The 13,088-nt window shown below is 32.4% G+C and overlaps 1 protein-coding gene across 1 annotated transcript; it reads left to right on the forward strand.

Annotated features, from left to right (window-relative positions):
* Positions 1–9,927: 9,927 nt before the first annotated feature.
* Positions 9,928–10,428, forward strand: LOC106338010 (uncharacterized mitochondrial protein AtMg00810-like). Its single transcript, XM_013777087.1, has one exon. The coding sequence runs from the start codon at positions 9,928–9,930 to the stop codon at positions 10,426–10,428; it is 501 nt and encodes a 166-aa protein (XP_013632541.1).
* The last annotated feature ends 2,660 nt before the right edge of the window (positions 10,429–13,088 follow it).

Below are 13,088 nucleotides of genomic sequence, written 5' to 3' on the forward strand. Positions count from 1 at the left end.
TGATCATAGTGCTTGATGAGTAGATGATCATAGTGCTTGAGTTGGTAAAGGAGTGGAGGATCATTTCAAAGTTTATCTTATAACAAGTTATATATTTTTGGTTTCAAACTCCATTTTTTAAAATTAGCAAAAGTATATATTTTCTTTCAAGGGACTGCAAAACTGAAGTCCCATCCACATGTATACGTACGATGTTAATAATGTTAAAAGTAACTTTTCAAATATAATAAAAGCGATCAAAATATATTATTCCTTCCGTTCTTTAATGATAGACTTTTTAAAAAAAAAATTTGTTTCAGAAAGATGTATTTTTTCTGTTTTCTATGATAAAATTGTAAACTTCAAGAAAATTAATTGACTTTATTAAATTACTATTGGTTAAAAATTATTAAAAATTGAAAAGTACAGAAAACGATACATTTATTAGGATAGTTTAATGTGTTTTCTTAATATGTGTGAAAATACTAAAAAGTCTATTATTTAGAAACGGAGTGAGTACTAGACAATTTTAATGATGCATGTTAAGATATAAACAGAAGATCCTACAAAATTATCGTAATAATTTATGCTAAAACGCGATTTTATTTGATACTTTTGATTCTTAATATGTAACCAATAAAGTTGATTTGACTTTGATGTTTAATTAGACGAGTCAGTTTAACCTAATTGTCACTTTAAGCCTTTGGTTTGATGGGAGTTGAAAAATAGATAAAGTGTTATATCAAAATCAAGTAAATGACCTTTTAGTGATCCCTTAATCTATTATTATAATTTGCCGACTATATGTTATGACTATATATATTCTCCTCATACGTTTGATGGAAAATACACATAAAATTTACAAAATTTAATTTTTAAATAATATGAAACACTTCAAATATTGTCTTTTGAAAAAAGAAACATGTTTCACTTTTTCTTATTGAAGATAATGAGCTGGCTAAATATTGCTATAAAATTAGAGTAAAGGTGTTGATACTTTAGAATCATGAAAAAATCAAAATTTGTTTCAACTGATGTTGGTTGATACCCTCATAAATATTAATTTATTTCATTATTGAATCACATTAATTATACAATTTGGTGTTAGTTAATTATTTTAAAATTTATTTTTTTAGGGAACTACGGACTCATGCTTCTATTGATAAATGTTCTTTTGGCAACTTGTCTTTTGGTAATTTCTGATCTAAGTTATGTCAAGGAGATTATTTTATTCTTCATAATTTCACTTCTGGTGATTAGACCATAAAATATAAAAGGCCTCCTCTGCTTTTTAAGATAAATTTCTATAGAACAACCAAAATCATACCTTGCGATGATTTTTCAAAAGAGTTAAAAAATAATTATTTCATGGAATTTAAAGAAATATTGGGACGTCAATATGAAAAAGAATGTTTAGTCGGTGAATTTTCTATATCATATTTTATTTTTATTGATGTAATCAATTTATGATATGTTTGTTCAAAAGTTCTTCTTTCTAATGTTTTGTGTTTTAGATATTATTGGCGAAGTTGTGAATGTTGAACGTTTAAAATATATCATTGCAACATGTAAATGTTTAATTAAGTTAGAATTAATTACTATTCGTGACACAATGTGAATTTTATTTAGAGTTTAATTTAATATTGTTTTGTTTTTATGACATGACACTTATTTAAATTTTTAATATTTAGTTATTCATGTTTAACATGCACATTCTTGGTATGCAAACCAAGTATCATATTTCTTTAAACCAATCCTGAAAATTACAGTGATATGTATTATTGAGTTTTATTCAAGTTTTCTGCATAGTTCTACATGGCCAAGAACTGTACTACTAAATTAAAGATTTGTTCATTCATATTGAGTACGCTTACAGTTAAGCCAAATTTTTTAAAACTAGACTTTTTAATATTAAAACAAAACTTGGGATTCAATTTCCAGATAAAAGATTCATGTATAAACAATAAGAAAAATATTTTCACACAGTAAACAATTGAGATTTGGTTAATAAAGACCAAAAACACACAAAACAATATTTATATCTAATTAAATACATTAGCATAAAATAAATCTATACCATTATTTATGAAGTGATTTTGCTTATTTGTCATGTTTTCCTTGATTTTAGGTCATTTTGCATATTTGACATGTTGTCATTTTAGGTCATTTTGCATATTTGTCATGTTTTCATCATTAGCATATTTTAGGTCATTTTGCATTTTATTAATATTTTTTTAGCTAAGTTAATAATTTATTAATTTAAATAATATAAATATGAAATTTGTAACTAGATATATAATTATTTTGATATTGCTTATGCGTGATGATCTCCATGATATTAGTTAATTTTGTTTATTTGTCATATTTTTATTATGTTATAGCTTAGTCAATAATTTTGTTTATTTGTCATGCTTTCCATGATTTTAGGTAATTTTGTTTATTTGTCATATTTTTAGTTATGTTTAAGCTGAGTCATTAATTTATTAATAGTTTTTTCTGAGTCAATAATTTATTAATTTAAATAATATAACTATGAAATTTGTAACCATATATATAATTATTTGATATTTTTTATGTGTCATGATTTTCATGATTTTAGTTACTTTTGCTTATTTGTCATATTTTTATTAGGTTATAGCATAGTCATTAAATTATTATTAGTTTATAGCTAAGTAATTAATTTATGAATTGATTTTGCTTATTTGTCATGATTTCCATTATTTTTGGTAATTTTGCTTATTTATCATGTTTTAATTAGTTTAAGCTGAGCCATTAATTTATTAATATTTTTTAGATGAGTCAATAATTTATTAATTTAAATAATATAACTATGAAATTTGTAACTATATGTATAATTATTTTAATATTGCTTATGTGTCATGATATGCACGATATTAGTTAATTTTGATTATTTGTCATATTTTTATTGTATTATAGCTATTGAATAATTTTGCTTATTTGTCATGTTTTCCATGATTTTAGGTAATTTTGCTTATTTATCATATTTTAATTAGATTTAAGCTGAGTCACTAATTTATTGATATTTTTCTGAGTCAATAATTTATTAATTTAAATAATATAACTATGAAATTTGTAACCATATATATAATTATTTTGATATTTCTTATATGTCATGTTCTCCATGATTTTAGTTACTTTTACTTATTTCTCATATTTTTATTAGGTTATAGCGTAGTCATTAAATTATTATTACTTTTTAGCTAAGTAATTAATTTATTAATTCTGTTTTAAAATCATAGTTGTTACTGGTAATTTTAAATCATATTTGTTACTGGATGTGGAACATAATCTATCTTTTATTATATTTTATAATTTAATGATAATATAGATAATGTGTAAGTGATATGTATCTTAATATATGTTGTATTATAGTTATAGTAGTATGTAAATTCTAATACAAAGAATTATGATGCCGACTTTATCTTAGTATTTATCTTAATAACGTATTATAATTATTTGCCAACTCTATGCTATGATAGTATATATTCTCATCATACATTTGATGGAAAATACACACAAAATTTACAAAACTTCATTTCACTTTTTTTATTAGAGTTATTGAGTCGGCTAAAAATTACTATAAAATTAGAGTAAAAGTGTTGATACTGTCGAATCATAAAAAAGTCAAAATTTGTTTCAATTGAATTGGTATTGATGTCGTTGTAAATATATTAATTTATTTCATTTTTGATTCACATTAATTATATGATTTGGTGTTAGTCACTTATTTGAAATTTAATTTGTAGGGAACTAGGACGCATGCTTCTATTGAAAAATGTTCTTTTGGCGACTAGTTTTTGGTAAATTTCTATATATGTAATCACAACGGGATTGTTTTATTCTGCATAATTTCACTTTCAATGATTATACCATAAAATATAAAAAAACTCCTCTACTTTTTAAGATAAATTTCTACACAAATTGTGATGATTTTTAAAAAGAGTCAACAAATAATGATTTCAAAGAATTTAAAGAAATTGAGGGACGTCAATATGAAAATAATTTTTTAGTCGGTATATTTTATGTATCATATTTTGTTTTTATTGATGTGTCTTATTTATAATATATTTGTTCACGAGTTCTTCTTTTGTGTTTTAGATATTATTTGTGAATGTTGAACCTTTGAAATATCTCAATACAGAAGAAAGATCTTTAACCAAGTTAGAATTGACTATTCGTGACACAATGTAAAATTTTCGGAGTTTAATTTAATTAATATTGTTCTATTTTTATGACATGACATGACACCAAATAAAATTTTATAATATTTAGTGATACATGTTAATATACTCATTGGATCTTGGTATGCAAACCAAGTATCTGATTTCTTTATTCTAGTTTTCTCCTTTTTTCTAAGCGGCCAAGAACATATACTAATAAAATAAAGATTTTTTTTTCATATTGAGTACATTTGCACGTAAACCAATTTTTTTAAAAAATTAGACTCTTTAATATTAAGAAAAACTCTGTTAAATTGAGATTCAATTTCTAAATAGAAGAATCATATATAAATAATAAGAAAAAAATTCATACAATAAGCAATTGAAATTTGGTTAAAACGACAGAAAAAACACAAAATAATATTTATATCTAATTAATTAGATTAACATAAATATAAAAATAATATTAAATTAAAATTATTAAAATATATATTAGCTCCCACAAAGTGCGAACCCACACCTAGTATAATAGTAAAAAATATTAATAATATATATTAGCTCACACAAGTTGCGAGCCCACACCTAGTAAATCATAATTGCGACCTTAGTTTTCTATTTATTTCCTAATTCAATATTTTAATATTAAGATCTAAAACATTAATAATATACTTTAGCAGCTTAAATTTATGCGAGATGTGGTCTCACAAGACAATTGAAATGGCCAAAGTTAACGGGTTCATCAAATTGTACCATTGAATTTAATCTTACTTGAGATTTTTTAAAAAAAAAATAGCATACTTTAAAGTTTTTTTTTGTTGAACTGAAAGTTTTTGTTTTAAACTTCAAAACAAACGATCATTATATAGAATTTATGTCTTGACAAAAAAAAAATATAATTTGTGTAGGAATCTCCAAGAGAGAGTCAAAATCGATATCAAATATGCATAGCATTTTGCTTTATATCCATTTTCTAATTTGAACTTTAGGTTTCTCACTTTTGCAATTCCAACTTAAAAAACCTATTCATTTATCAAACTAACTCATGAAAAACAAGAGTAAATGGGAGCTGTAGAGTTGACGGATGTACAGTGTTGACATGGACTCCACGCGTGCTGGCTCTTTCTCCTCGAGGTGGGCTCCATATCCCAATTTAAAAAACTTTATGAGGGAACGCATAGTACCACAGATAGTAGGGCCACACGTGTCCTACATTAGGTCAAGGAAGCAGCCAATCATACTCTTGTTACAAATTTCTACGGCTCTCTCTCCCTCCTCACCTTTATACATTTATTTTCTCCATTTACTCCAAATACTCTATAAAATTCTCCACCATGATATCGTTTTCCTCACCAGCATAAATGTTTTAATGTAATACTCTTTTCGTTCATTTATCTGATATTTAATTGGAATAGATTGGAAACGAAAATCCTTACTAATCTTTAAAGTTTAAGGAAACTCATTTTACATGATTTACATGGTTGAAAGAAAACAACATCGAGTTTTGTGGATTGTGGAGTTCTATTCTTATAAATCCAGTGTCTACTCATTTCAATTCTGTGCTGGCCTACACCCACACACTTTTAGTATATACTCCCTCTGTTCCTTAATATTACATATTTTAGGAAAAAAAATTGTTTTAAAAAGATCAATTTTTTACATTTTCAAGACATGTTTTATTAACTAATTGCAAATTTCAAAAAACTTAACTGCATTTACTGAATTGTTATTGGTTTAAAATTATGAAACAAAGATAAACACAAAAAATATGCAAATTTAATGTGTTTTATTAAAATATGTGAAAAATCTAGAATATGCAACATTAAAAAACAGAGGGAGTATATGTTAAAATTTATTTTATTTTATTTGTGTAGACTATAAAACTTTATGTATAACTTTAATCTATAATATGATTTTTCTAAAGTTAAATTACTTCACACACTGTCAGATTATAGTTTTTTCAGTTAGTGTTATTAGACCCAAAAGGTCAGAAAGAAAGAATACATTGGGCTCTTCTCACGACAGGCCCATTACGCCTTTGGTTTTTTCAACGGTCACCAAAACAACAAGACAAAACAAAGCTATCAGCCAAGTCAAACGTACGGCACAGCCAGCTACACACCTCCTCTTGCGCAACCGATTTGATGCTCTCCTAGGTGAAGGTGAATGAGCTGTCAAGACAGCTGTGACGTATCCAGATTGTTCTTTTCACTTGTATAAAAGAGAAGCTAAGGCTAGAGTTTTAATCAGGTTTTTCAAATGAATAAACTTCAGTAAAAGTTCAGATAAAATAAACATTTTTCTCTCAAGTTCTCTGCTTACCTTTATGGTATCAGAGCACAAACGATGAATGGGAATCAAGACACCGTCGCTATTACAGCTCTCACTCTCACTCATGTTGTTACCTTGAAGCTCAAAGAAGGAAACTACCTCATTTGGAAGCTTCAGTTCGAGCAGTTCCTTTCAAGCCAAGCGCTTTTGGGTTATGTCACCGGAGATCAGCCACGTCCTGCTCCGACAATCACCGTTCGCAACGGAGAAGAAGAAACACAGGCGGTGAATCCGGAGTTCAACAAATGGATCCAGAAGGACCAGCTCATCCTTGTGTGGCTTTATGGTACTCTATCTGAAGATGCTTTGAAGACAGTTTATGGTCTTCACACCTCTCATGATGTATGGATGACGTTAGCAAAGAAGTACAATCGTGTCTCGGCGTCACGAAAGATGGACCTTCACAGACGTGTTCAGCCCATGAAGAAAGGCAATAAAACCATGGCGACTTATCTATCTGAGATAAAGTCTCTCTGTGACCAGTTAGATTCAATAGGATCTCCTCTTACCGAGAATGAGAAGATCTATGGAGTTCTTAACGGTTTAGGCAAAGAATATGAAGCTGTCTGCATTGTGATAGAACACTCCATGGACACGCCTCCAGGTCCTTGCCTTGAAGATGTTGTTCACAAGCTCACTGGTTTTGACGACAAGCTGCAGTCCTATGAACAAGTTCCTGAAGTAACACCACATCAAGCTTACTATGTGAACCGAGGAGGATACTCTGGACGTGGTCGAGGACAGAATCGTGGAGGTTACAGAAGACGCGGTTCGTACTCTACACAAGGAAGAGGGTTCCCACAGCAGTTTGGTCAAACTGCTAACAGAAACTCCAGCGGCTACAACAATCAACGCCCCACTTGTCAAATCTGCGGCAAGTACGGTCATGCAGCATACAAGTGTCACTGGAGATTTGATGATAGCTTTGCGATCAACGACCCTCCCCCACAAGCTAACGTTCTCACCACAGCAACAAACCAGAGAACTAGTGGCACAGAATGGTACCCTGACAGCGGATCGTCTCATCATGTGACGAGCTCAGCTCAACACCTTGATGATGTTCATGACTACAACGGTGGTGACCAAGTCATGGTTGGCAATGGTGACTTCCAGCCCATAACACACGTTGGTTCTGCTTCGATCTCTTCAGGATCAGGTACCCTTCCTCTCCTTGATGTGCTTGTATGTCCTGAAATAACAAAATCACTGCTGTATGTGTCCAAACTTACCGATGATTATCCATGTGAGTTTACCTTTGATGCTACAACTGTGTGTGTTAAGGACAAGAGAACCAATAAAGTGCTCAGCCAGGGAAGCAAAACTAAGGGCTTGTATCGGTTAGATGACTCTCAGTTTCAAGTCTTCTACTCATCACGACAACAAGCAGCAAGAGACAGAGTGTGGCACATGAGACTAGGACATCCGAATGATCAAGTTCTGAAGCATCTATCTACAACTAAAGCTATCTCCTTCAATAAGTTGTCTCAGCATCTGTGTGAAGCATGTCAAGTTGGCAAGACATGCAAACTTCCGTTTTCTAGTTTAGTTTTCCGATTAAGTAGAGTCCTTGAGAGAATACATTGTGATGTTTGGGGTCCTGCACCTGTTGTTTCAGTTCAGGGATTTCGATATTATGTTGTGTTCATTGACAATTACTCAAGGTGTTGTTGGTTTTATCCTCTTAAATACAAGTCCGAAGTATTTTCGATCTTCAAAGCCTTTCAACTACAAGTCGAAAATCAATACAACAAGAAGATTGCGATATTTCTGTCTGATGGTGGTGGTGAATTCATAAACAACTCTCTCACTGATCACTTTGCTGCGACGGGGATAAAACACATTGTGTCATGTCCACACACACCTGAATAAAACGGAATAGCTGAACGTCGGCACAGATACATCACAGAGCTGGGACTGTTGATGTTATATCAAGCACATCTGCCTTATGAGTTGTGGGTAGAAGCCTTCTATACAGCTTCCTTTCTCAGTAACCTGCTGCCTTCCTCAGTCAATGACAAGATGGTAAGTCCGTTTGAGCTGTTGAATGGAAAACCTCCTGTCTACACTGCACTCCGAATCTTTGGCTCTGCTTGCTACCCGTATCTTCGACCACATGCAGAGAACAAGTTTGATCCAAAGTCTCTCTTATGTGTCTTTGTCGGCTACAACGAAATGTACAAAGGCTACCGCTGCTATCACCCACCCACTGGCCGTGTTTACATCAATAGACACGTTCTATTTGATGAAACAAGACTTCCCTATACCGATGTCTACAAACATCTCTTACCGTCTACAACTTCACCACTTAGATGTGCTTGGCGCCTGCAGTATAAATCAGCCACTCAATCTGCACAGTCTGCTGTTGATGAGCCCACACAACATGAAGATGTTGGACATACAGTTATTGTCCCGGTTCCAGTGTCACAACCTGCAGCCACACCAACAGTGCATGCTAATGTACAACAACATTCATCATCTTCTGAAAGCAGCTCAGAATCAGAAGATGATCAACATGACGTTCCAGAAGTTGTAGTTCTTGATCCTCAGCCCGCAAATGCTCACAAGATGACGACCAGAGGCAAAGCTGATGTGATGAAACCAAACCCACGCTATGCTCTGTTCACAGTCAAAGGTCTTCCTCAACCTCCAAGAACAATCGCTGAAGCTTTAAATCATCCAGGGTGGAACGGTTCAATGGGGGAAGAAATAGCAACTTGTCATGAAACTGAAATGTGGAGCCTTGTTCCACTTCCTTCAGGAGTAAAACCGATAGGATCAGGCTGGGTTCACAAAGTAAAGCTCAATGTTGATGGTACACTACTGAAGCTTCGTTCTCGGTTAGTGGCAAGAGGAAATGAGCAGCAAGAAGGGGTCGACTTTCTGGAGACTTACAGTCCAGTCGTAAGAACAACAACAGTAAGGATCATTCTTCACTTTGCTGTTGTCAACCGATGGTACATGAGACAACTAGATGTAAATAACGCATTCTTACATGGGGATTTGACTGAAACAGTCTACATGAAGCAGCCTCCAGGATTCGAAGACAAAGCTCACCCTGAATATGTCTGTCTTCTTCACAAAGCAATTTATGGACTCAAACAAGCACCAAGGGCTTGGTTTGACAAGTTCATCTCGTTTCTTCTTGAGTTTGGCTTCAAATGCAATGTCAAAAACCTATCTTTGTTCGTGTATCAGAAGGAAAAATATGTTATCTTCCTTCTACTCTACGTCGATGATATGGTCTTGACAGGCAACAACAATGACTTGATTCAGCAACTTCTTCAGGCTCTTAAGAAGAAGTTTCGTATGAAAGACATGGGTCCATTGAGTTACTTCCTCGGCATCCAAGCACACTTCACAGCCACTGGACTGTTTCTGAATCAAGAAAAATATGCTTCAGATCTGTAACAAGCTACAGGGATGTTTGATTGTGCCCCCAATGCCCACACCTCTCCCTCTGCAACTAGACAGAATCCCAAACCAAGATAAATTCTTCGACAATCCCTCCTATTTCAGAAGCCTCGCAGGCAAACTGCAATATCTCTCGTTGACTCGACCAGACATTCAGTTCTCAGTAAACTTGGTATGCCAGAAGATGCACGAGCCGACCGTCTCAGATTTCAACTTACTGAAACGTATTCTCAGATATCTTAAAGGGACAATCAACATGGGAGTCTCCCTCGAGTCTGATACGAACTCACAGCTCAGGGCCTACTGTGACAGTGATTGGGCCGGGTGTCAGGACACAAGACGTTTCACAGAAGGCTTCTGCACCTTTCTCGGTTCCAACTTGATATCATGGTCGGCAAAGAAACAAGACTCAGTGGCTCGGTCGTCTACAGAAGCAGAATACAGAACTCTCTCAGACACAGCGGCTGAGCTTGAATGGATAGTTGGTATGTTGAACAGCATTGGCGTAAAGCAACACACAGCTGCATAGGTTTAGTGCGACAACCTCTCAGCCGTTCAGTTAATAGCGAACCTCGTGCTTCATCGCAAGTCCAAGCATTTTGCTACCCACTACCACTTTGCTCGTGAAAAGGTAGCAGACGAGTCTCTGGTAGTTAAATACATTCCTGCAGCTCAGCAACTGGTAGACGTGTTTACAAAGTCTCTTCCTCAACATAGCTTCTATAACTTGCGATACAAACTTGGTGTTGAGTTTCCACCCACCTTGAGTTTGAGCAGGGGTATTAGACCCAAAGGGCCAGAAAGAAAAAATACATTGGGCTCTTCTCACGACAGACCCATTACGCCTTTGGTTTCTTCAACGGTCACCAAAACAACAAGACAAAACAAAGCTATCAGCCAAGTCAAACGTACGGCACAACCAGCTACACACCTCCTCTTGTGCAACCGATTTGATGCTCTCCTAGGTGAAGGTGAATGAGCTGTCAAGACAGCTGTGACGTATCCAGATTGTTCTTTTCACTTGTATAAAAAAGAAGCTAAGGCTAGAATTGTAATCAGGTTTTTCAAATGAATAAACTTCAGTAAAAGTTCAGATAAAATAAACATCTTTCTCTCAAGTTCTCTGCTTACCTTTAAATGTAAATTTTAAATTTATTCAATATAATGCGAAAATCTATATTTATAAATATACTTGTGTTTTAGCTTTGCTTACTTATAATTTTCTTAAATTGTGTAATTTTAGAAAAAAAAACATCTTATGTTTCTAAACCGACAAAACATAGTACATTATCTTTAGAAATTTCTTAATTTGATTAATTAATCACGATTATTGGTTAAATAACATTGATTAGGCGATTGGGTTTGGTCTTTTAAAGTTTTAATGCCAGCGATATGCATGTATCTCCGAGATTCCGACTTTTGTTTTTGTCGGTTTGGTTTATAAGGACAACGTGTCAATTCTTGGTACCACTCGACGTTGTCCCGCATTTTATAAACCAGTGGCCCAAGATCACCTGGACCCATCATCGTATGTAACTACGCATCTACGCTTTTTCTATAAACCGTTGTCTGGTTTTGATCGGAAGGTGGAGATTCGTCCCGACACGCGCGTAGAGTATTAATGTTTTATGAAGTTGCGTGTTAGGAGAGGGAAGTGGCGTTCGACGTAAGGCCTACGCAGCTTCAAAGAGAACAACAACAAAATATGAGTGATCACTGTGACATCCCAAGAGGCAATGACAAAAAAAACAATACGTTGGCTTCTCTTCTCTCGCTCGTGTATAAGAATATTTGTATCTGCATTAGTTAATTATGATGGAGATAATTTTAATAAAGACTATAAAGACTTTTCACCAAAGTGTGCCTAACATCATATTACGTGTATATACCAAAAACATGCAAAACTGGAACTAGCCCATAACCCGACCAAAGAGTCAGTGGACTATTAAATCATTACAAGAAAAGTCCAAATTTTGTGATCAGGTAACCAATGGGAACGACACGTCAGGTAACATGAATCATGATGAGATAATGTTGTGAAAACCCCAATCATATTACATAGATGGAGCCTGGAGGAGCTTTGAGGATGTACGAGCAAGTGGCTATCTTTCTATATTTATTATATTTAGCATTGAATGTAAATATACGTCCGGGTAGGTCTATCCGTGAACCAAAAATCATAATATATCTATATTATTAAAAAAAAAGTACTCATTTAAAAATGTTCTTACTTTATTAATTAAATTCTATATTTTTTTGCTTGTCTTTCTCAGTTGCATTTATGAAATATCATAAAACGAATAAAACTGCCTAATTTATTACTCGTCTTTTCAGTTACATTAATAAAATATTTTTAAATGAATTTAAACTTCCTATTTTATCTATCTATATTCTATATTATTAAAAAAAAGTATCCATTTGAAAATGTTCTTACTTCATTAATTAAACTCCCTATCTTTTTGCTTGTCTTTTTCAGTTGCATTTATGAAATATCCTAAAACGAATAAAACTGCCTAATTTATTACTCGTCTTTTCAGTTACATTAATAAAATATTTTTAAATGAATTTAAACTTCCTATTTTATCTATCTATATTCTATATTATTAAAAAAAAGTATCCATTTGAAAATGTTCTTACTTCATTAATTAAACTCCCTATCTTTTTGCTTGTCTTTTTCAGTTGCATTTATGAAATATCCTAAAACGAATAAAACTGCCTAATTTATTACTCGTCTTTTCAGTTACATTAATAAAATATTTTTAAATGAATTTAAACTTCCTATTTTATCTATCTATATTCTATATTATTAAAAAAAAGTATCCATTTGAAAATGTTCTTACTTCATTAATTAAACTCCCTATCTTTTTGCTTGTCTTTTTCAGTTGCATTTATGAAATATCCTAAAACGAATAAAACTGCCTAATTTATTACTTGTCTTTTCAGTTACATTAATGAAATATGCTTAAATGAATTTAAACTTTCTATTTTATTGTTTGTCGTTTTCAGTTACCTTAATGAAATATCCTTAAATAAATTTGGACATAATATCATTTAATCAACAAAAAAACTCATGAGTTATCCTTACGTGCATAATTTTAATAATGAAAATTTTAAAAAACGTGAATCATTAAAATGTTACCTAAAACATACAGCACTAATATATAACATGCATCAATAAAACTAGAATTT

This window comes from Brassica oleracea, chromosome C4, assembly GCF_000695525.1.
Source record: "Brassica oleracea var. oleracea cultivar TO1000 chromosome C4, BOL, whole genome shotgun sequence".
NCBI classification, from domain to species: domain Eukaryota; kingdom Viridiplantae; phylum Streptophyta; class Magnoliopsida; order Brassicales; family Brassicaceae; genus Brassica; species Brassica oleracea.